At 40.6% G+C, this 25005-nt stretch overlaps 1 protein-coding gene across 2 annotated transcripts in view; it reads left to right on the forward strand.

The window, feature by feature from the left end:
- The window catches only part of VPS8 (VPS8 subunit of CORVET complex), a 76203-nt gene that overhangs the window by 4944 nt on the left and 46254 nt on the right, over positions 1–25005 (forward strand). The window contains exons 4-24 of one of the 2 annotated variants that reach the window (XM_065675132.1): positions 94–187; positions 1190–1222; positions 2615–2669; positions 8769–8893; positions 10162–10248; positions 11050–11117; positions 11738–11891; positions 11994–12053; positions 12903–13010; positions 14447–14527; positions 15610–15780; positions 17833–17907; positions 18796–18831; positions 19668–19758; positions 20847–20893; positions 21777–21866; positions 22250–22296; positions 22813–23035; positions 23305–23394; positions 24509–24560; positions 24827–24869. In XM_065675132.1, coding sequence (XP_065531204.1) covers positions 94–187; positions 1190–1222; positions 2615–2669; positions 8769–8893; positions 10162–10248; positions 11050–11117; positions 11738–11891; positions 11994–12053; positions 12903–13010; positions 14447–14527; positions 15610–15780; positions 17833–17907; positions 18796–18831; positions 19668–19758; positions 20847–20893; positions 21777–21866; positions 22250–22296; positions 22813–23035; positions 23305–23394; positions 24509–24560; positions 24827–24869 — 1830 coding nt within the window. Of the gene's footprint in view, positions 1–93; positions 188–1189; positions 1223–2614; positions 2670–8768; positions 8894–10161; positions 10249–11049; positions 11118–11737; positions 11892–11993; positions 12054–12902; positions 13011–14446; positions 14528–15609; positions 15781–17099; positions 17349–17832; positions 17908–18795; positions 18832–19667; positions 19759–20846; positions 20894–21776; positions 21867–22249; positions 22297–22812; positions 23036–23304; positions 23395–24508; positions 24561–24826; positions 24870–25005 lie in introns of those variants that run through there. The other variant, XM_065675133.1, reaches the window with a different exon arrangement.

The raw sequence follows: 25005 nt of genomic DNA on the forward strand, positions 1-25005 counted from the left end.
GCAGGATTTACCTTCTGGTTTAGCTGTGGGTTAGGTGAGGTCCCAAACTTTTATGCTGCTCTAATACATTTGGTTTATTTCTCATTTCATTAGGAAGAAAAAGCTCCCAGATTCTCTCTCACTCCATGGATCAGTTATACGGCTCTCACTTCTGAAAGGAATTTCTGCCCAAATAGTGTCTGCAGCAGTAAGTGTCCTTTTCTCCTGGTTTGCAACCATTAAGAATAAAAAAAGTAACTTCTGGTGTGAAAGAGAATGTGTGTGCAGTCTCCTCCCTCCCCCTGCTATTGGTTTTGGATAATACCAAGATGTTTGGTACATAAATCACTAGCTAGTAATCCTTAGCTGGTAGAAAATAGGGTAATAGCTGATTTACTGCAGCAGTAATATGGTAGAAATACAGAAGATCCTATTTAACACTGGTTTATGTTGCTAGGTATCACTAAACCTGGTGGGAAATGTTAATATAAAATTATAGCAGTGCTGTTGGTTTGCTTGCTTGAAGATGCTGGAAAAAGGTTTGCCTAATGCCTGCAGCAGGGACAGACTATACTCCTCATTCTGAGTGCAGTGAGGAGCAGGTTTGCATGTTCCAGTGTCTGTGGTTGCACTTGAGTCACAGGTGCAGTAGAGCTGCTCTGTAGATTGTACTGCCAGGGGAAAACTGACTGTCCCAGATCAGAGCTAAGGTGGTGATTTATGAAGTGTATGATTTCTGAAGCCTGTTAGAAGTGGCTTATCTGTAGAGTGTGTGATGACTGTGTGACCGGAGTCTCTGTGGTGTGCTGCTGCTGTTATTCAGGTTGATGGAGGTGTGGGAGAGCCACCTGCATGGGGAGCTAAGGTGTGCTTGAGAGGGAAGGGGGAAGTAGTTTTGCAGACGATGACTATGATGTGTACAGAGAGAATACTGAGAACTGTTATTAAGATTAGATTGTTTTGAGAAGGACACAATAACTTCCATATGGAATTACAGGATATTCTACTTTCTCTCCACTTCTGTGCACTTTCTCATCCCTTCTGGGTATTTCTACCCAGTGGTTCCCTCCCTCAACACTCTCTGCCTTGGTGGGACTATTAAAATGCAACTTGTCTGGTTTTTCTGCATTTTGTGGTTCTAATTATGAGACATATGCATGGAGCTGGAAGTTCTGTCTCTCTTAACTCATGACTTGTCCTGGTTTTTTAGGACAAAGTGGATGCTGGCTTGCCCACTGCAATTGTAAGTACTCTAGCAATTTTCAGCTGTAGTTTTCATGCAAGTTTGTTAAAGCAGTAATTTAAGACAGCTGATAAATGCATCTGCCTTCTTAGCCTTATTAAGAATTTTCAGATGTGAGGGGTGGGAGAAGCAGCATGAAGTATCTAGCTACTGGGGACAGAGTGCAACCTTTATTAACTGTCCAGCTGCTTCTCTGCTGATCAGTCCCCACACTCTCCCCTTTTTCATGTCATCACTAGGGCTCATTGGTTGAGTACCTAACCCTTCCCCATAGATTAAGTGTTCATCTGTTGAGCACATTACATTTCCCTAGCTGTTTCTTCTTGGCAGTTATTGCACTGACTCCTAACAAGTTTTTAGAGAAGCTTAAATTGAAATGCTCATAAAAAGTGATGGGCTCAAAATCTCTACAGCTCTGATGTATCTGAAACATGACCTTAAAATACAAAATTTCACTAAGAGCCTGTCTGAAAAATACCCCTGCTTAGCAATAGGCATTCAACTTCTGAAGTCAAGTGTGCTAATTAAAATACTGAAGTGTCTGTAGTTAAAGGAGAAGAGAATTATTTTAAGGAGGTGAAATACAGCAAATATTTGTTCTGTCCCTGTGAAATGAGTTTTAATGTTTTAGGAAGAAACTAAAGATGTGCTTAATTGCAGCAGTCCAAAAGAAATAATATTTTTGTTTAAAAAAGGAAAACAAAAAATGTTACATCTAAGGCAGAAGGTTGCACAGCAGAAGTGGAAGCACACTTATGTGCACATGGGATAAAAACCCTTACTTACATACTCCATACATTAAAGTGCTTAATATTTTTAATCTGACGTACACTTGCCAAGAAATATGAAGTAGAACAGCATTAATATATCTACAGCATCACGTGTTTCTATTAAATTTTATTTAATTGGGTGCAGGTTTGCAAGTGCGGTAGGACCTTGGAACTATGTTTAATTTCCCATGGAAGGAAGTTGGAGTCTCTGGGCTTGCTGTGGACTGTCTCTTCAGGGGACCAGCACTGCCCAGGGTTGTGGGAGGGTTCAGATGTGGATATAAGCAGCTGACTGAGAAAAAACTTCTGGGTATTTACACTCAGCTACCATACCAAAAGAGTGAGGCTTTCACTGTGGGTACCACTGTGAGCGTTTGAATTTCAAACAGCAGAGGAAATGGCAGCCCTCTGAACATGAGAAAATGCGTGTGATAGTTGTTTAGGTGCAATACTTCTCTAGCTTTCACATAGGAATTGCTCGTCACTTACAAATTAGAAAATGGTTCTATCTGTAACCTTCTGAATCTTCCCCTTTTGGCAGACTTTGCATGAATGTAGCAAGAGTTTAAGTGGTGGATTTGTGACTGACATTACTTTTAATCCTTCTGCATGACTATTTCAGGCAGCATCAAATCTGATCGCAGTGGGGACTTCCCATGGGTTAGCACTCATCTTTGGTAAGTTTAAAATAACTTTTTGAGTTTTTTGCATTTTAATGATCTTAAACCCAAGCACAAGGAAAAAAGCCCAGCCTGAATTAGAATTGCAGGGTGGATTTCTTGTACTGTGTTCTGCTTGTGCTAAATGGGATTTTCTTTACTGAAAGAAATAAAGCACAAGTAATATTATTTGCGTATTTCTTCTGCTTTGTTGGGGATTGGCACATTGAGATATTTAGCTCTGTGGCAATTTAGAGCCTTTTGTGTTTTAAATATAAATTACTCTGTTTACACGTGGAAGAAACTAGAACCAGTTTGCAACCATCATCTCACACAGTATTAATCTTCTTACTTATGGCATGCTGGCTGCCAGAATTAGGGAAACAAAAATGCATTCTTCTGGAAGTGAAACTTCTGACCCATGGTACCTGCAGGCTTGCATCATAGGTTTCTCCTTCCCTGACTTTCCCCTGCACTAGTCACTTCTGTGTCCCTTCATTCAGTTATTCTTTCCTTCCTCTTAACACCAAGCTTTCTTTAAAAGGTTTTTGAGCTTGTGCCTTTGTGTATTCAGCTTGCCAGCTGGGCAAGAACAGCTCCTGAATTGCTCCTGTCACACTGGGGTTCTGTGACTTTGTTTATGCAGCAGCAAATTCTTAACAGGTTTAGAAATTTCATTATCTTCTTTGCTTTTCTTTTGAAGTTGGCTTAAACTATTCAAGAGATCAAAAGTTATGAGGGACAGGGTACAACAGAAGGATGGGAAAGACAATGTAAGACTCACCTTCCTGGGTGAGATATTAAACTATCTGATGCCATTTGCTTACCAGTATTGAAACGATTACATGATGTGCTTAATCTGTATGTAAAAAAAACTACTTACCTCCTACAGTCCGTACATGATATTACAGAGGTTTTAGTTGTAGATCTTTGTGTTTTTTCTGGAATTTGTCTGATAAATGGAGATCTCCAATACCACTGCTATGGAACACATATTTACTCTGATTTTCCTGTTGTGCTCTCTATTTGCAGACACTCTGAAGTCAGTAACCTTTTAAACAAGAAATTATTCTCTGCAAGTGTCAGTGATTATTTTTAGCATTTTACACTGCAGAAGGGGCTGTAACACTCCATATAAGCATGCAAAGAGGAACGGTCATTCTTACCTTTTTGTAATTATTTCTGCATCAATCCCTGTTTAACAGGGTGAGCCACTGAATGCCTGAATGTCCAGGATGCTTAGTATGCTGGTTAATTTTGGGTTATATATTTTGTAAGGTTTGCTTCTTTTGCTCAATGCTAGTGTATTTAAGTTTTCTTTGATGACTGGACCAACGTGTTTACTGTTGTTTTGGCCATGATATTTGCAACCTGTATAGTCTGTAGTTATTTGGTTCATTTTGTGGCCTTTAGGAAACTTGGAGCAATGCAGGCTCTCCACTAGTTGCCTTTTATTAAAATAAATGTCTGTGCTTTGAAGAGCTTCTCTGCATACTTGCAACAGGGCCTTTAAAGCTTTTTGATCTATTGAAACATACAAAGTTAGTGTTTGTACAGCTATGTACTGGGCTGTATTATCACAAGTGTGCATTCAGCAGATTGAGGAAAATGGATACTCCCCTCTATTCTGCTCTTTTAAGATCACATCTGGAGTACTGGGTACAGTTTTGGCCTGCTCAATACAAGGAAGACTTTGATGTACTGCGGTGAGTGAGCCCAGTGGAGGGAGGTCGCCAAGATTACTATGGGGCACATGATGCATGAGGAAAGGTTGAGAAAATTTGGTGAGAAGGTAGCTAAGGGAATATCATATCTTCTACTTCCTAATGGAAAGGTATAGAGAAGAGAGACTTGGACCCTTCTCAATGGTCCGTGGTGTTAGGTAAGAGGCAGTGGATACAAGCTGCAGCGTGGGAAGCTCTGATGAAATTTTTCGCCACGAGGGTAATGAAGCATTAGTTAAGGGCTGAAGGAGGCTGGATGCTTCCCTGCTCTGCTAAATTCTTTCAGTTCTGTAACTAAAGCATGGGTGTTGACCACAGTGCTCTCAGAGCTATCTGCATATCTTGCAGGATATGGCTGCATAAGGCTTTGTTGTGCACAAAGGTAGAGGATTAGTGTTCTGGCCTGGGTTTAGTCTGTCATTTAAACCAGCAGTTTATGTCTGTAGTTTGATCAATTTCTGTACTTGTTTTTATGAAGAAGTTTTTCTGCAAGGTGTGCTAATGAAGATAAGATTTACTCAAGTTTTGTAAGCTATGTGCATGGTTGATACTGTACAATGGAAACACAATTTTTTTTCCCTGCAAAAATGTAGGTCTATTTTCTGGTTGAACATTGCTGATGTTCAAATTTCTGTGAGTGTTGTGTCACCAGCACATCTTTTAACCCATTATTTTTTTCTTGCATATATTTGCCTTTACGTAGCTATTTTGCTTGTCTCTTCTCCTAAGTCTACCACCTGTACCTTTCGATTTCTCTGCTTTGTCATTTTAAGGACTCCTGGGTAGCTTTCATTCTGCTTTTTTGAATGCTTTTCTGATGGAGTTGAGTTAAATTAGATGCCAACTATTTGACATCTTGTGCTATAAGTGTTGGTAGGAAGGGATTCTGGAGGCCTGTAGTCACCCTGTGTTTGGTGCTGTCACCAATAATTGGGTTAGGGCAGCCCTGGCTTGGTCTGACCAAGTCTTGAAAAACTTTTATGGGTGGAAAATACTGCCCAACAGACAAATGCATGTGCACACTCCTAGTAACCTGCTCCAGGGCCACATAATCATGTAGGGGCAAAAAAACCCCAACTTAACATCCCATCTAAACCTCTTGATCTGCCATTTCTGGTATCTGCTGTTAGTTATGTAGAATCATTGAATGGTTTGGGTTGGAAGGGATCTTAAAGCAATAAATGATTTTCAGATGGTTTTTTTCCTCCATCCTTCTAGAAGAGCTTTTTACACTACTTATAAGTAATGTAAAAGTAAATCAAGAGATTTTGACACTTCTCAAAAACTAACCTTTAAACAGAAGTCACTGAAATGTGTTGTTTTTCATGGAGACTTGATGTTCTGGACAGAAAAATTCTGTATAGCTAAGCTTTGTATTGATTAGTGTGGAATCACTTATTTTCTCTGTTGGCTGTAAAGCTTAGTGTCTTGAGTCTTTGTTGAGGTGTGGGAATGACATGATATCTAGAGAGACCCAAAGCACCTAAAGACAGCATTAAATCTAGATTTTGGGAACTGTTGTCCTTGAATGTTTTTTGACATTAATGGGGAGTTGATTGACTGGCTGGTGGTACCTGCTGAAAATAGTTTTACCAGTTACATCACTGTGGACTTCCAGTTGTATCACTGTGAACTTCCAGTTTTATTTCCTCTCAGATGTCTGGTTTTTTTCAATACAATGAGGTCCAAATTTATAAATTCATTTTTCTTCACTGATTCCAGATGCTTTTTAAACCACTTGGTTTTAAAACACTAGCTGCCACAGCATCCTCTCAGTTACTCAAATAAACCAAAGGGGAAATGTTAGTAAAAGGAAACACTGTCATCAAAATCTTAAGATTCTCTCTGAAGAACATCACATATATGCTGTTTGTTACTTTGCTCCTTCCTTTTATATTGATTTCTGGCTTTTTCTTTCCTCTTCTGGCCCTTTCTGTGTGGACTGAAAAGGAAAAGGTACAGTAACGTTGCGCTGTGCACGTACCCTGCATGAACAACTCCTGTCTTGCCCAGTTTGCATGTTGTCTATGCAAGAATTTAAAATGCCAGATAAGCAGCAAGTAAGGCAGTACAGTAACCAGTCAGTGGGTGATACTGCTGGCTGCTCTGGGAATTGGTTATTGAATGCATGTGCACTGCAGACTTCCAAATTCTCCAGGCAAGATCAGCAGAGCAACAGGTAAATGTGCTATTTATAATGTCTTAGGACAGCAGGTCCATAGCTGGTTTTAAAGGCATTATTTTGGGACCAGGCAAAGGCTCTGCTGTGAGATTACCATCCATCTATTTCTGCCTGAGAGCTGTCAAGTGGGACCACTATGGAGTAGGAACCCAATTCAGAGAGCCACAAGCCAGAAACTGTGAAACCTGTGCAAGCAGACAGCAACTTCTAAAAGTCCTGCTCATGCACGAGTTGTGCTGCTGAGGAGGGAGCAGTGGGTCCCTGATGTGGTAGCCACAGGTTCCTGACTTAACCCTTGCTCCGAGTAATCATTTCAGTAGCTTAAGCTGAGGACAGGGGGTGAGGAACTCACCCATTAGCTCACCATCCCCTAGCCAAGAGAGATATATCTCTTGGAAGAGCATTTGTGGGCACTGTGCCTAATAAAGGTGGGAGCAAAGGACCTATAACATCCAAGTAATTCTGCAGGAAATAAAGCAGGCCTTTCAAACTTAAGAAAATCATGGCTCAAGGAAAAGATCTTGATGAAAACCTGGTGATCTGAGATAGCTTCTGGAGTGCTATGTGTATTCCTTTCTGCTGGAAAGTAACTTCTGTTCACAAACTTGTTTTTATTCTTTACTTGTAGAGCTGTATCAAACTGCCATCTCATTTGACTTCAGACTTTGAGAGCAACACAAATAGTTACTGCCAGAAATTTTTTTCAGCTGAAAATTTGCTGTATGTCAGTTACAAAATGAAAAACATTTTTTTTGACAGTTGATAGCCACCTTTGTTTCAAACACCTGGAAAAAGCTTTTTGTGCTTAATCCTGAATGTGCCTTAGTTAAAAGTTGGTAATATTAATCTGGAAAACCATTAGATCAGCTTTTATAACCTTTTGCTTTTATCCATTTTTACTACTTTACCAACTGATTAATATGAGTGTATTGATACAGGTGTCTTGCTTTGCTTTGGAAACAATTTCATCCATCTTATTTAATGGCCTCTCCTTGTGTCGTCTTTTGACTGGCTGGAAACAAGTACTGGTGTGGGTTTCTGTGGGATTAGCTTTCCAGGTGATCATTTCTCAACTCTAAAAATGCATCTCTGGCAAACAGTGGGCACTTCCTTCTTAGGAAGAAATAACTTGAGTCATACAAAGCATTTAATTTTGGGGTGTGGTGGGGGTCTTGTTTATGAATGACCTTGGTGAGGGAAGAAGGAAATGGATTTTAAAGTTCACGTGGGTATACATGTTAAGATGTCAAGCTGAATTGAAAGCAGTAGTGATTCTGGAGCTGCTGCCCTTTTCTGTGTGAAAGCTGTGAAGGATTCTCCTTTTTCATGCTTTACAGGAAACAGGTTACTGATCGACTTACTGACAGGTTTAAGCTAAAGTGGAAGGAAAAGAGTGCAATTCACCTTCAACAGCAAAAGCAGCAGTATTTTTCTTATTTTTAAACATATTTCTATGGTTAGGAGATGGCCTTTTGGTAAATGAACTGTAATTCCGACCTCTGGAACAGGAATTATTTCTTTGGGACCTGAAGGACGCCATCTGGAGAATACCTCTTGGAGGAACTTGTTTTCCAGCTGTAGCTCTGTTTTCTGAGCTTCCATGCAGATTTTCTATGATTTTTCTTTTTTGACTCATTCTAATCTATGCAATATACACCCTTGTCACAGTGACGTCAAGGTGTTTTCTAGTAGCATGGCAAAGGATGATTTTTATTTCCGTCACGTGGCTTCTGCTTCCATCTTATCTTAATTAAAAGAGGTGCGTGCAGAGCGATGGCCTTAATTTTGCAGTGTTTCCACTGTCTTGTGCTTAGTTAATAGAGGTGGTGGCTGAAACACTCTGCCTGGCCCCTGGAGCAGAAGCTGCTGTGGGTTGCTGTGGCTCCCTGACATCAGGCTGCTGCAATTTAAGCAGAACAATAAAAGGAAAGCTACATATTGCTTTGATTTTTCTAATACCCCTGCATTTCCATATTCCCTGTGCCTGTCTTGTGGCTTTAAAATAATTTATAATTTTTGTATCTCTCTGCAAGACAGTGTCCTACTATCTCTGTACTAACATGTGCTCTCATCTTGTAAACTCTTAAGAACTTAATTGTAAGCCTGTGAGTCATTAATGTACCCCAAGTGAATGGAAAATGTAAATAATTGCATGATGTTAAATTTAATGATTGTTCTTTCTTTCTCTTTAATTTCTTAATTATACTGTAGATCAAAACCAGGCTCTTCGGCTGTGTCTGGGCAGCACTGCTGTTGGGGCCCAGTATGGGGCTATCTCTGCTCTCAGTATCAACAATGACTGCTCGAGGCTTCTGTGTGGCTTTGCAAAAGGACAGGTAATTCCCATAGGATGAGATGGTCCAGTGCCCTGTCCTTCTGCATACTGTTACTGAGAGACTATCCAGAGGTGACAACAGCTCCAAGCCAAGCACATTCAACATGTAGCTGTTTGTTGGTTTTATGCTGAGAAAGCAGTGTGTGTGGCTTGATCTGTCCAGAGCATTTTTGGCCAGCCAATTCCTGCATCCAGTGAGCTAACTCAGACAAATTAACTGGGGGTAGGTTTCTGTGGAGGAAATGGGTAATGCAGGATATGGTGAAGGATTTGGTTAATCACAGCTTGTTGTGACATAAATCCTGACCCTAATAAACTGTAATGTGCAATGACAGGACACCCAAGTCACTTTGAGATCTATGCTTTGTAATGCAAAGCTAGTTTTTACTGTAGCAATGACTTGAATTTCTTAAAACCTGTATCTAGCCCCGAGGTTAGTTTTTACTAATACCTTAAGAACTACTGTTGTAGTTTTATGCCCTTCCCTGAACCTAAGGGGAGAAAACAATTCCTGAACAAAAGTTATAAGACTGAAACTAAAGCAAAATAGATAGAGTTAACTTGGTAAAATTGGGAGGACCATGGAATACAAAGAAGGTTGTTTTGTTTTTCTTTTAGTTTTGTTTCCCTTTGCTCCTTTGGCCTTCACATCCATTTTAGATAAAACATGCTCCAGTGCCTGTGACAGGGCTAAATGAGAGAGTGCTCCAGACCATGTGGAAATACAGATCTAATCTTTTACCCTGCTCTTGCAGGGGGGTTGGACTAGATGATCTTTTGAGGTCCCTTCCAACCCTTGGGATTCTGTGATTCTGTGATTCTGTAATCTGTGCGGAGCCAATGGCCAGGTTTAAATGATACTCATATATAAAACATTCTGGAGGAGCAGTTCTGAAACATCTGGTCTATGAAACATTGATAGATGTTACATGGAACCATATAAAACAGTATTTCCAATAAAAAGTTTGATTCAAATTGCCTGAATTTAATATCCAAGCTGAAGCCAAGCTGTTTCCCCTTCCTGACCTGCCATGCTGAGCAAATGCAGGAGAAGGGGAGTGACAAGGTTTGTGGTGAGAGTGTAAGTAAGACAAGTAAACTGCTTGTAAGAGCAGGGTAGGAAGAGATTTCAGATCACTTGCCTTGATAGGAAGACTCTGCTAACCCGGGATGATACTGGGAATATAGAAGTTTACCATGTACTAATGTGTAAGGTGATGAAGAGAGCCCCTTGGCAGTAAATGTGTAGTAAGAACAATCTGCTTGCAGATCACAATGTGGGATCTGGCCAGTGGAAAGCTTCTGAGGTCAATAACAGATGCCCACCCGCCAGGGACAGCCATATTGCATATCAAGGTAATAAACACTACATGTGCTCATTCTGTGATTCTATACGAGTTACTTTTTTTCTTTTAAACACGTTTGTGTTCAGTCATTTGTGTTGACTTTCCTTGAGTAGAACTTTCAGGTTTATAGATTAGAGCAGCTACTTAGAAGCTGTATGGTGGAAGTATCCAGAGGTGAGAAAAGGGAGCAGAAAATCTATTTCAAAAAGAAACTGAATGTTTTGAGAACTGAAATAATCATATTGCTGTGGGTTGTACTATAACAAACAACAGTTGTTTTCTGTTCTAACTCCTCTCTCTGATGCCAACCTTTATTAAGAAATAGTTATTAACATACATTACTGTAAAACTTGCTGTGGTTTGAACTGGATATGTGACTTGCCAACTTTAAACTTAAATGAGTTGGAAGTGTAGAAACTTCCTTCAGCAGTTTTTCAAATAACTTGTTGTGTTTGGGTTGAAGGAGAACTCATCTATGTCTTCTTGCTCATCATAGTGTTGTCGTCATGCACAGAAACTCATATCTGATTTTGTGCATATCTTTATTATAAGTGGACCTTTCCTACCAGAACATAATGCTCCTTGGCAGTCTGGTCAGAGCAGAGACTTTGGTGCATCGCACAAATTCTTCTCCCTTACTTTTCTCACACATCATGTCATTATCTCAGCTATGTATGTCAAAAGTGTCTTTCTGGTAGATACAATACTTGTACTTTTGTGTGCTGTTACTGATGCCATAGAAGCATTTTTTTTCTTTCCTTTTTTCTGCCTGTAGTTTATTTCTTAGTGACACTTCTAATTATCTCCTCAGTTTACAGATGACCCGACGCTTGCAATTTGCAATGACAGTGGCGGCTCCGTGTTTGAACTGTCATTCAAGTAAGACAATAACTCTTAAGTACCTGTAGAAAGTACAAGAAAATAATTCTAGGTCACAGTTTTTAAAACCCAAGCAAAAAAATCCCCCCTGGAACAAATAATGCTACTGTCTAAATGTTGAAGGTGTGATTTAGGCCAGCAGTACAATTTCACAACTGAAGTAAGATTTTTATCTGGCAGTATAATAGCAAAGAATAGCCTAAGTTATTAAAGTATCAATCAGTGTATTTTCCAGAATCTTGGCATTCCTTGTGGGCTCTTGGTAGTTGCCATAAAAGTGCTGCCTCTTGGTTTTCCTTATTTCATTAGTGAGAGGTGCCCTGCAGTAACTGCTTGTTTTCTTCTTGGCCTCTTCAAGAGGAGGAAGGACAAAAAGGAGATATTGACAGTCTAGGGAATCTGATCGTGTCCTGGAATTTCCAAAACTTTACTTTTAAGTAAGATCTTCAGTAACCTCTTCAAGGCCAGGTTGGATGAAGCCTTGGGTGGCATGGTTTAGTGTGAGGTGTCCCTGCCCACGGCAGGGGGTTGGAACTAGATGATCTTAAAGTCCTTTCCAACCCTAACTATTCTATGATTCTACGATAGCTGGCCACCAAGCTGATTTCTTCTCTTTGCAGGAGGGTTATGGGAGTGAGAACATGTGAATCTCGATGTCTCTTCAGTGGCTCAAAGGGGGAGGTTTGCTGTATTGAGCCATTACATGCAAAAGCTGATCTGAGAGACCATCCTATCACCCAATATTCACTGCTGGCTATGGCTTCCCTGACAAAGGTAACTTGCTGCTTGCAGAAGGTTTTCTGTGAGAAATTACAAAGGAGAAGTTTGCTAGTATATGCTCAAACATTTTAATTTGCCTTTCTATTTTTCTTAAAGATACTGGTTATTGGCCTGAAGCCGTCTCTGAAAGTGTGGATGACCTTTCCCTATGGTCGTGTGAGTAATGAAGCCAAAGACCTGCTTTTTGGGTTATGGCTGAGAATGGTTTCTAGAGTGAAGGGGATGAGATTAGGTCCAGGTCTTTGATGTTGTTCCTTTATCAGCATGCAGTAAACTCTACATTGTAGAATTGCAGTGATAATCTATTGGTCTGATGTGTGCATTTTGTAGGCAGAGAGCAGGTGAAAAGGCTGCTTCCAGCTGTACCTATGCAAAGATGCTGAATTTCTCCAATAAGTAGAAAGGGAGTAATGTAGAACTGTTAGCTTCTTGTCTTCCCTGCTGCAGCCTGACTGCACCCACAGGTGGGATGTTCCCCTGTTTATGGCTACAGTCACCTTGGACTGGGGCCATTGCTCAAGAACAATATGACAGAAGCCATAACCACAGGGACAGAAACAAAGTGGAATTAGAGCACTGAACAGTCTTCTGAACTCTTAATTATGTGCTTTCACTAATAGCTCGTTTAATTCCTCCTGGAAAAGCAGCTGGGAGAAGATGTGGGACATGCTAGTTTGGGAGAATGGAGTCAAGGCTGCTGGCAAGCTGCAGCTTGTTGTAGTCCATCAGTCCATGTGAGACTGGATTTACATTGTACAGCTAGGACACAGGTTTTGTTGTGACTGGCTATCCACTTTGCCAAGAGATACACATTGCCCCTAAACTGAGTGTCTGCATCAAAGAGCATAAGCTACTGCTCAGCTGCCAGCAGACCAGGAAATTGCTTTACAGCCTGTGTGTGTACATGGCAAAGTCAGTGAGTAGCAGCTGATGAACAGCATGTGGCCTGAAACTGAGGTTCTACCCTGTGTACCTTAAATACTGCCTGTGCTTTTTGTCTAACAGATGGACCCTTCTAGTGTCCCTCTTTTGGCGTGGCATTTTGTGGCTGTACAGAATTCTGTGAACCCCATGCTTGCATTTTGTCGAGGAGACGTCGTTCACTTTCTTCTGGTAAGCCTTGGATGTTTTATGCTGCTTTTCAGTCTTATCCACATATTCATTTGACTGAGCCTCTGTCTCAATGTCAGTATGATGTCAGTGCATGCTAGCTTGCAACCAGCTTGGAAAGACAAACATGTTGGTCATTGCCCTTCAGCAAGCAGGGGTGCCCTTCCCTGCCAATCTAGAGGTATGAGCTTTATGCATTCCAGAAGTGGTGATTTGCAGCTTATCTCATTTCTGCTATAAGTAGAAGAATGTGAATTGTTTTCAGGGAGTTCATGTGAATTTGAGATATCATTTTATTTTTTGCTTTAAAACACGAGTCTGGAAAAAACAGAATTCAGGTCTTGTTGGGATGTGACTTAAGAGCATGCCACTTGTCCTGTTTAGATCTGCAGAAGTTACATGTGCAGATATGTTTGAGGATGATTTCATGTCTGATTTCACTATAAGAGCAGTACTTAGGCTTCAGAAAATCTGGCATTTTGGCTTCAGAGTGCTAATTTTGTTTCCCAGCTCTGCTGGATTGTTTCTCATCTTGGCCCTTAAGCTTTGCTCAAGCACCCAGGCATTGTGTTGTCTGGATTAAATCCTCTTTCTCCTCTATCCTCTCTCATTGTAAACTTGGGGAGAAAGAAAAGGATTTATGTTTAAGCCTGTCTTGCTGTGTGTACGTCATAGCATGAGCCTCTGCACAGATACCCAGCTCAGCTATGGCCAGTGGTGCTGCTCTGCTTATAAGTTACTAAACAGCAGCCATGTTCCTTGAATTCAGGTCCCACTTGTTGTACTTCAAATTATCAAAATGTAAAAACCCTTATCTTGGTTTGCAGAATGTTTTTTTTAAACGGTGATAAATTAAAGCCAATTTCACATTAGTGTTCTGTAGTTTAATTAGCAGAAAATATAGTAGTTCCTGCATGGGCTGAGAGAACCCTTGACTGGCAGTTGTCATGCAATATCTCCCTTCAATTCAGTATTCCAGTGGGGCTGGGTCTCTTGGGAGTCGGTGGATGAGAACCAGTCATCCTTTAGTGCTCTCTGTATGAATACTGGAGGCTTATACCCCTTTTAGAAATTGAATTGCCTTGGATAATACTTGAGGTGGGACTGGGGAGAATAATCCCTTGAGCAGATGTAGTGCCAACTTGTTTATGGCATCCAACTCTTGTAGTACAAGGAAATGGTTTAAAACTGACCCAGCAAAGGGCATGTATTTTTACTGTCCCCTGCTCAGAGCCTTCCTTTTCCTCACTTGCATGAGTGCTTTTGAAAGTGAGACATTACACTTCATTTGAGAAGTGTGTGTGCTGTTACTGTGCACTCAATGTGTCTGAGCAGAGCTTCAGACTCCTGGAGCTGGTGTGATGCCCTCTGGGAAGAGAGAAGATGAGCTCAAGAAAGCCTCTTGAGTTTGAGTCAGACTTGTCCAATTTCTCTTTTAGGTGAAGAGAGATGATACTGGTGCAATACATGTCACGAAGCAGAGGCAGCTTCATCTGCACTATGACCTCATCAATTTTACTGTGAGTCTTAATAGTATTGAATGGCTATTTTTTTTCTGGTTTGCACTAGTTTTCTTGTAAATGTATCTCAATAGCCCTTAGTTCTATACCATTGGCTTTACAAACGTAGCATAAGAAGTGGCTATGTTATCTGAAGCTAACTAATGAAAGTGCCACTAAACTTGGGACTCAGCGGAAAATCAGCACGAGTGAAATAGTAGCTAAAGGATAAAAAAATAGTAGCAGGGAGGCAACTATGCTCCCTTTTCTTGGGACGGAGGGTTGGCCTTGTGGAGAAAATGTTTTCAAGATCCAGAGAGAATATGGCAAGAAAGTTTTTTGTTTGTTTTTTTTTTCTAATTCTATATTCGCAGTTAAAAAAATGCAAGCTTCTGTGTAATCGGCTCAATAAAATCCTAGTGTTTCCATATGTGAGTGTTTGCTAAAGCACCAAAACTGCTCGATGCTTTCAACACCAAAAGAAAATAGTTTGATTCTAAGACACATTTACGGAATACAGTGAGTAAAACATCAAAAGCCAAAATACCAAGATAGACATCCGCATCAGCTGGAATTTTGGAATTTTTGGAAGTTTGTGAGCAAATATGCTTGGCTGTTTATAAAAAATATTGTGCAAGTGGTGTAAAAAATGTCTTTTTATTTGCAGGGTTTTAAACATTAAAGTCAATGCCACAGAATGTGAATGACAGGCTTTGAATGTGTCCTGATGCCATATTTCCATCTTAAGGGACTTGAGAACCGGCATTGAGGTGTTGTAGTAGTCTTGGTTTTCAGACCTTTGGACAGAAAGTGTGCTAGATCATAAATAGTGCACCAGGAGCACAAGAACTCTTGTGGATTGCCATTTGTCTCCAGGTGTTTTCTGTAAGAAGGTTCCCTGTATTTTTTCTCAATGTAAAAGCTGATACTCCAGAAGGATCCTCCCTATCTTTACCTTTGGAGTTATGTGTGGGTGCTGTTGTGAAGTGACTCGCCATCCTAGAACTTCCACAATTGATACTCACGGATATGGTCAGAGCCTGTTTGGTTTGCCCCAAATTGTGTGTGTGTTGCTGAAATCTGTGATTTTTTTGCTTTTTCAGTGGATAAACTCACGGACAGCTGTGCTTCTGGACAGTGTGGAGAAGCTGCATGTTATAGATCGTCAGACACAGGAGGAGCTGGAGACCATAGAGATCTCAGAAGTGCAGCTGGTATACAACAGCAGCCACTTCAAATCCCTGGCTACGGGAGGCAATGTCAGTGAAGCCCTGGTAGGCACAAATTGTCTGCTTGTGTTAGGTAGCTCGGTTTCAGATATACTCTTAAGTGCAATCCTGGAGCTTTGGAAAAAGCTTTTTTGAAGTATCGCAAAAATCATACATGGTATTGATGTGGTAAGCTAACAGACAGCTCGTGTTTCTTTTTGTGCACTGATGTTTTTTGGGAGCTGCTTTTAAGTTACCAAGCTTTGGAATACTTTGCACAGGAAAAAAAGCTGATGTACTTTATTCTTCAAGAGATACCTATAAGCTTTTCTACTTTGTGTGCCACAAATACTCTGCCATAGCAGTGTCTGTGCAGTAAATGTTCCCTGCCATTGAAGCTGCAACACTTCAAACATCGTGTTTTCTGTTTTTTGTTTATTTGTCTTTCTTTTATTTTGATTTTCATGCTTGTTATTTATTTTTTACACCCTGGCCCTTGTGGTGTCTGGACATGTTTTATTTCTGAAGTAGGTGTTAATTTCAGTGCCTCCTGATATCTCCAGTGACTCACATGTGCCTTTAGCAAACTCGCTTTGATGTGGTATTTATATTGCCATGGAATTGTGAAGGGTTTTTTAAGTCATGGTTATGGGAAAAGTTACTGCTTTCAATAGAATAAAGGCTTCTTCTGCTTTGGAAACAGTTTGCCAAGACTGTGTGTAGGAAAGGGCCTTCTGTCCTTGCATTCAACCTCCCAGTGATTCCTTCCCCAGAGATAGCCTAGGGGTTCTGAAATTCCACAGCTAGAGAAGTTGGTTCCTGTTCAATTCTGCTATAGCTCTGTGAAACTAGCTGGCCTAAAATACTAGCAGAAGGCTCATGTGGGTCTGTAGCAATTTCAGGCCCAGCATATGGTCATGACTTAGCTCCAGAAGCCCAAGGAGAAGTGCCTTCAGTGCAGAATGGCAGACTTTCTTAAGAAAGAAAGACCTCGCTGTCATGGTTTTCTTTAGCAGCAAAGAAGAGCGCTTCTTCCAATCTGAATGGCCAGATCTATGGAGAAGTCTTTGCAGCCTTTTAGATCTACAAAGATGTTGCTTATCTGGCTTTCACTGCTTTATCTGCTTCCTGTGATAGCATTGCTGTCATTATTTCTGCTGCAGATGCATATTGAGGAAGAAAGAATCAGAAGGTGGAGACTAGTCTGAATGAGCTTATGTACTATCTGCCATGTGATCTGGAATTGTCGGCACAACCTGACACAGGTGTTCTACACAGCCTGTAGAGCACAGCTAGAGATTGGCACTAAGGTGGTATAGGTCATTACGTGGAATAATCTTGCATTCAATTCCAGAAGCTCTCCCATGTCCTGTGATGACTTCTGGTGATTACCCTCAAAGCCAGAGATGTGTGGCTTGACAAACTAACAGGCCCAAATAAGTGCTGCCTGTTAAAATGCTATTGTGAATCTACAAAATAACTCTGCTTAATGAAAGTCCCTGGAATGGACACACTTTTCAGCAGTGGGAAGAGATCCAGGAAGCTTCGCTACCTGACCATACTGAGAAAAGCATGGGGCAAATAACTACACTGTGTAACTCTACAGCTGAGTGGGAAGCAAGCACTGCCCATGGGTAAAATCTCTAATTTTGATGTGATCCTCCATTTCTCACATTGTAAATGTGCCTTTCGAACACTAGTTACTGGCATTCAGACTTCTGTTGTAGCAACTTCAGTATTCTTTCCATCTCTGTCTCCTACACATTTGCTCTTGAGGAAGATCTGTGAAGAAGCAGATGGTAAGGGAAGAGCCCCCATAAATTTTTTTGCTTCTGAAGACAGACACAGAGCAATGCTTGAGGGTCCTTATGATTCTGTCATGTTTTCTGGGCAATGAGAGCTCAGGAGCACTTTAAGCTGCATTCACAAGCAGGAAGGAGTGACAGCAGAATTTTATTACTTCCTGCTGCCCAGCAATCTGTGGTGTTCTCTCCCAGTCCTCATTTTGATTTTTGAATTGCAAAGTGTCTCTAAAGTTCAAGTGTATGCATATGTTTCTTGGGAAACTTTACAAAAATGAAAAGGAGGTTTACCTGTATGTAACTTTCCTCCCTGTAGGCACTGGTTGGAGAGAAAGCTTGTTACCAGTCCATCAGTAGCTGCGGTGGTCAGATCTTTTACCTTGGAACTAAGGTAAAGATATGGGGATTTTTAAATAAAAATACAGGTCATTCACTGTTGATAGTAGCTCATCTTCTGGAGAAAGGCAATTTTTTATTCTATGGAGATGTGGATAAAGGATGGGTTCTTTGTGAGCTTATAGAATCATCATAATCATAGACTGGTTTGGGTTGGAAGGGATCTTAAAGCTCATCTAGTTCTAACCCCCTGCCACAAGCAGGGTCATCTTCCACTAGACCAGGTTGCCTATGTCTCTGTCCAGCCTGGCCTAGAACACTGCCAGGGATGGGGCAGCCACAGCTTCTCTGGGCAACCTGTTCCACTGTCTCACCACCCTCACAGGGAAGAATTTCTTCCTAAGATCTAATTTCAATCTCCCCTCTGTCAATTTAAAGCCATTCCCCCTTGTCCTACTACATGTTGTGAGATTAAAGAAATGTGCAATAATTTGGTTTTAGCCAAGGTATGGGCTAAATGAGACATGGTCATAGTTTCACAGCATCCTGGTTCATGCTCCTTCAGGGTAGACTTAGCATTACATTACTCCTCTGTCCTAAGCTTCAGTTTTTCTGTCCTAAATGCACTAGTAAGTAAACAGAAGAAAATAAGACATTAGGGAAAATTAGACTCCACTGCATGAAATGATAAAAGGAATATCATGTTCACTTTCCCTGTCCTGCAGTGCAGGCTGTCTGTGGAAAAGCGAGACATGGCTTATGGGATAGCATGTGGAAATGGTGGAAAAATGGAGGGACAGTATCATGGAACACATGGGTTGCAAGGCCATGTGAGGCGTTATTTTCTGTTAAATATGAGCATCCAATTTATTCCTGCCATGCTGAGCTTGAGAATTGCGTTACTTACTTTCATCTAAATTATTTTTTTCCCTTTCTTTTCTAGTCTGTTCATGTCATGACATTGAGAAGCTGGAGAGAGGTACGTTGAGAGGAAAACTGTACAGCTTAGGTATGAATTGCTTGAGAGGAGGGTGGGAGCGTTTGTGAAGTATGTTCTGAGCACTGTATTCAGGATTCCTGATTGCTACGTGCTGCCAGCACCATAGGTACACTGCTTTCCAAGGTGGGATGCTGTGGGACTCCTTGCATAAACTTGCAGGCTGAATGGAGACCTTGTTCTCCCAAGCGAGACATAATGCCTTGCCATGTGTCGGCTTCTGTTAGGAAGTTAGTGCAATGTATGGCTTTGGAGGACTGAGTAAATGTAAGCCTTCTGTCTGCCAGATACGTATACAGGAGCAGAAGGAAATCTGGTTCACTGAATTTTGTCTCCAGCTACTGCAGGAGCTACATCATAAAATCCAACACAGACTACCTAGAAAGTTCATTGGATTCTAGATCCTTGTTTCTGTTGATAGAAGATAATTTTTTTTTTAACATAATTTCTCTCACAGCTGAAACCTCATTAATTTCCACATTAAAGTTCTTAGTGATCCATTTATGCCTATTTGTTCCTGTGCTGTTCTTTTCAGTTCACCGTATGTTTGTTTGATGTATGCATGTTCTCTCTCAGACTTTGTTTTGCAAGGCTAAGCGAAGCTTCTTCATCATTCTTTTGTAAGAGCATCTTTCCATTCCTTTCTTCTTTCCCAGTTACTATTCTCTGTACCTCCCCTCTGCTCAGTTTCTTGAACCTGTGGCACATACTGCTGTGGGTAGGGTCTTACAAATGCCATGCACAGTGTCACTGGGAAGTGCTGATCGTAAATTGGCCTTTTCTGTAATACTAAGTTCCAGTATTACTTGTTATTTTAGAGAGTTGACCACCTTCTGAAACAAGAGCGTCTCACTGATGCCCTGGCTCTAGCTTGGTCTTTTCATGAAGGGAAAGCGAAGGCTGTGGTAGGTAAGTTTGGGTTTGGGGTTTTTTAATTTTTTTTTATTGAAACCACCGTGGAAGGGTTTTAACCCATGTGTGTACAGAAATCACTTTTCTGGGGCAGAGAAAAAGATAATTGAATTGAAGAAGAGAAAGTAGGATGTGCTGCTTTGGGTTTGGCAGAAACAACAGCTTTATGTGGATTGATTCAGCTTTTTTAGAGTCGTAGTCTCTTAGCAGCCTACTGTTTTCAGATGAAAATTAGACTTGGTCTGTGCTGTGATTTCTGTTGTCACTTTGCCATTAAGGAAGTGGATCCAGTGTTGAATATCTAGCCTGCTAAAATACTACTGAAGGTCATGCATGACCTTTAGGTAATTTTGAGTGTGATGTTGTGTCAATTCTGCCAAGCAGGGACTTTCATTGAGGTCACCTCTGACTATACTGACTGAAAGAACTGCTTTGGCACCAATGAAGGAGGATGCTTTTTGAACACTTAGCTTGGTATGATAAACATGTTAATTATGCCAGAAATTGCCACTTGAATGGTCTGATTTGGACTGGACACATCGACTTTTCAGCAGATAACGTCTGATGGTTTTGACAGATGAGACTCAAGTTCTTGGGATAAGATCCTCCTGCTGTGAAATTGCTGGTATATCAAAATGTGTCTTGTTTTTAGGAGCGGTTATGATACAATTAAGCAGATAGTTTTTCAGTATTCAAAGAATTACTGTCTTTTTGAGTTGGCATATAAGAAATTTTTTTTTCCCTTATAGTGCACTTAATTCAGCTTGTTTGCATCAAGTCATCCTCCAGCAGTTAGCCTCATGTACACAGCATTTGATAGTCCTCAGTAATTGTTTTCTCAGCATTAAACAGCACTCAGATCTGTTCTTGCCATTCCTGTGCTGAAACAGTCTTTACACTGGGAGAATAAGCTTTTCAGGAGATTGGGCTACAAGTAGAACAAGAAATTGTGTTATTTAGATATCCTGACCTCTGCATCTCAATGGTAGTGGTGTTAGCATCTTAACTGTGGGATTTTTATCTTTCCACGGGTAGCTCAGATGAGAACAGCTTCATGGTTTTCCTTCCCCCCTCATTCTTTCTAGGCTTGTCTGGGGACACAAGCAAGCGGAAAGCAGTGATTGCAGACAGAGTGAGTCACTGATCTCTTCCTAACTGGATTTTCATGTATACTGATGTGATACTGTGTTCCTGGAAGAAATGGTTTCTGTCCTCCGAACGTTAATCCATCTAACTCTAGAACATGTACATGTGCACCTCTTGCTAAAATTGTGAGCAGGATTTTAGAGGAGACTTGGGAATACCTCTTATGTAAAGGCGGGGATAAAATCTGCAGCATTAGCAAATCAAAACTTGACATTATCATCCAGGCCTTGAGATCTCTGGTCCCTTCACAGTGGAGAGAAACCTTTTTTGTAAGTAACGCCAGAATTTCCTGACTTTTGGTTAGTAAGTTAGCAGCTTATTTGGTGACTCAAGATGGAAACTTTGCTCCATGTATACATGGACATGGAATAAACTGATTGAGTGATCCTGCTTGATTGTTAGAAGAACCTTTTTCTGGGAAGGGTATGTTTAAAAATACACAGTTATTGGAGTAATTATTCAGCTTGTACTTTGAAGAACTATACAAGTTCTTCATGTGTATTTTATTTTCAGGTAAATAAGTTTTGCTGTTTAAGATGCTGTAACTTAAGCTTTGTGTAAAAACATGACCCACATGAGTCTTGTGCTTCCAAATGTGTTCATCTGCCTGAAAATTTGCTGGCAGACTGCCCAGTTTCTGGAACAGTTAAAGTTAGTGTAGGCCTTCAGTGTCCCACCAGGCCACTTCTATGCCAATCATACCATTGTCTCCTGGCAGCCTCTTCTCCCTGCCCACAGTAGGTCATACCCAAAATGGGACAACAAAGTTTACAGTGCTGCCAGCCTCCAAGTCAAGTCTATTAAATGTGCTATCAAGTAGGGCGTGTAGTCTGGGATTTGAATGAATTTTCTTGTTTATTGTAATTCAGATGGTTGAAGTCCTTCTCCATTATGCTGATCGGACTTTGAAGAAATGTCCTGACCAAGGGAAAATCCAGGTTATGGAGCAACATTTTCAGGTATGATGCTCTAGAGGACTCTCTTGTATAGATCTTGAAATTTTTTAATCAGACTTTGCTGCAAAAATTGTCTAGTTTTGAATAGTACTGCTGTGGTTCACCTGAACACTCTCATCTATTGTGTGCACTGATGAAATCAGGACTTAGCTATGGCTAGGCAGCAGAGCAGAACCTGCTTTCTGTCTTCTGCAGAAGTGTCACTAGGGTTTTTCTCCATATGAAACAGCATATGGGAAAACCTGTAACTGTGCCAGCTACCAGCTGATTCAAATAACTCATTGATTCTGCTCTGTATTGGCCAGGCTTCCCTTTGTGCTCTGTAGGTTGTGCTATTTGGCAGGATTTTTGCCAATCCCCACAGCTTTTTTGTGTTTCTTTCTTAGGACGTGGTGCCTGTCATAGTTGATTACTGTCTCTTACTCCAGCGCACGTAAGTCTGAGTTTGCAAGCCTATCTCCCAAGTCTCCTAAATCCATTTAGTCCTGAGTACTGTCTCCTATAATACCACATGGTTTAGAGGAATTGTATAATGTCATTGTCATATCGTATATCATGTCACAGTTTAGAGAAATGCTGAAAATCTGATACTAGAGTCAGGGTACTAAATACTCCAAAGTGTCTTAAAATTTCATTGATGTGTTGAGGAAGAATTTGATTCAAACTGTTTCCCCCACACCATCACCTTAAGAAAGAAGGCACCCTGATATGTTTTCTGTTTTCTTGTTGTAATTTCCCCTCTGACAGCAGGGTTTTTTGCTGCAGCATCCATAGCTGATTGGTTCTGTGTAGCTACCTGTAACTTGCATCAGTAAAGGAGCTGAACAGGGCATTCTGCTTCTGAGTTTGATAAATACAGAGAAATTAGAGTTTAATTTGGAGCCCTCAGAAAGCAGATAAGGAGATTTTAATAAGGTTATTTGATAACTAAACACTTTTTTCCTCCTAGGGATTTATTATTTAACCAGGTATATGATAAGATGAGTGAGAATTCTGTAGCTAAAGGCATCTTTCTGGAGTGCTTGGAGCCATATATCTTAAGTGATAAGCTGATGGGAATCACACCTCAAGTGATGAAAGACTTGCTGCTTCACTTCCAAGACAAGAATAGGCTGGAAAATTTGGAAGCCTGCATTGTACATATGGATATCACCAGCTTGGACATACAGCAGGTGAGCTCTTGTATTGAGTTCCTGTAAAAGATGACAGCATACCCTAGTTGCTGATGCAAACTTCTCGTGTTTTTAAGCACAGCCTAGCACGTGGAAAACAAGGTGTCACCTTTTAGCAGACAAAATTTACGTAGTCCAAGCCATTCATGCCTGTTGGTCACTAATTTGTAACAGAACTTAGCCATGTGTCCCTTGGATCAAATTGGAAATAAGAAAACTGTGAGCTAAGAGCAGCTGTATATCTCTTTTATGCTTTGTTTGCCTTGCAGGTAGTTCTTCTGTGCTGGGAAAACCATCTCTATGATGCCATGATCTATGTCTATAACAGTGGGATGAATGACTTCATTAGTCCCATGGAGGTAGGAAAGATGTTCAGTGCAACGAGTTGATTTTTGTGTGTTCAGGACGTATTCTTTCTGAGAAACTGCATTTCAAACCCAATGCATTATCTTCTCACTCAGTGTGTAGATATTCTTGTTCTTTTTAATTCAAGGGAGAAATCCCGTGATATATGCAGTGTATTTGACTAGATGTAGTAGAGGAGAAAAGCCGTTTATAATTACGATGCTTTAGAACACAAGTTGCCCTGCTTAGGCGGCAATGCTCTGCAAAGTTAGAGCAGGAAATTTAGTTGTGTTACTGAAACAAACATGAAACAAAAGCAGCAATAAAACAAGATGATGTCTTCTAACAGCTTTGTTGCTTGTGGTGTTCCTGGCCTATGTGACATGATGTGCTGAGAAAGCATTGGTGTTTTACACAATAGGATTGATGGGTGTATAGGTGTGAGAGCTTGTATGAACACCTCATGCTTTTTTTTCTTCATCCTGTTCTTCCTCTGCTGATGCCATAGTATATTAATATGTATTAAAGAGCAATGGAAACAAGTAATGCTGTAACTGGAAGCCCTGTTGCTGCTGCTGCTGGTAATCCTGAAAATGTGCCTGATACACCAATTGCTCTTGAAGACTATAGCTATAACATCAGTATGCTTCGATAGGAAAACACTGCTATTTTCTCAGTTGTGCTGAAAAGGAGAGCTGGGTCCATTGAGTGTGAAAACCTTAAACTGCCCAATTTTTAGCAGTTACAACATAATTTGATTTTTCAAAGGAAAGATACTCTTTAAGTGTTCATGATTTTTAAAAGGACTTCTAGAAACCTAGCACTAGCTGTACAAGTACAAATAACTTTTTCTGCTTTCTAGAGCTAAGTATTTAGATGAGTCCTCATTCTGCGTACCCAAACTGAGCACTCTCTGGGGCTCTTTTCTCATATGTCATAACATCAGCTGGAAAAAGTATCCTTTGCCACATCTGAGCCTTGTGTTCTCAGCCTTTTAATTGTAAGACATGATGAGACAGCAGTCTTTCTGAGGGGAAGATACACCATTGACCTCTGCTTTAAACCCACACAGATTCTTTGCTTTGAGGTTTTCCAGCTGCTTGAGCACTGCCTTCTTTCTTGTTGCAGAAGCTGTTCAAAGTCATTGCTCCTCCGCTGAATGCTGGGAAGTCTCTCACAGGTACAGAATTCTTTCTCTGTAAGGGTTTCTAGTTTGGGTATTTGATGTTTTGAATATCTCTAGTCACTTCCAACAGAGGGATGCAAGAACGAAATACATGTCCCCTGTAAGTGTCTTGGAGAACAGAAAGGTTTTCTAGTACTATTTATGGTGTGTTAAACTCTCCATGTGTATCAGATGAAATGTTTTGCTAACAGCTGGGAAAAAGAATTGCAACTGTCTGTTGTCTTGTGAAGAAAAGGTAACAAATAATTCTTGTTTTGCAGATGAGCAGGTGGTAATGGGCAACAAGCTGCTTGTATATATAAGGTAAGGTCCTTTAGAAAGTATGTGAGGCATTTTCTAGTGGTGGCACCAACTGCTTAACTCACTGTAGTTGCAGAATCTTGTAGTGTGTTTGGAGGCCTGAGTGCAATAGCAATGGCTACTTTGTACAGCTGACTTG

The sequence above is a fragment of the Lathamus discolor genome, chromosome 3 (assembly GCF_037157495.1).
Source record: "Lathamus discolor isolate bLatDis1 chromosome 3, bLatDis1.hap1, whole genome shotgun sequence".
Classification (NCBI taxonomy): Eukaryota; Metazoa; Chordata; class Aves; order Psittaciformes; family Psittacidae; genus Lathamus; species Lathamus discolor.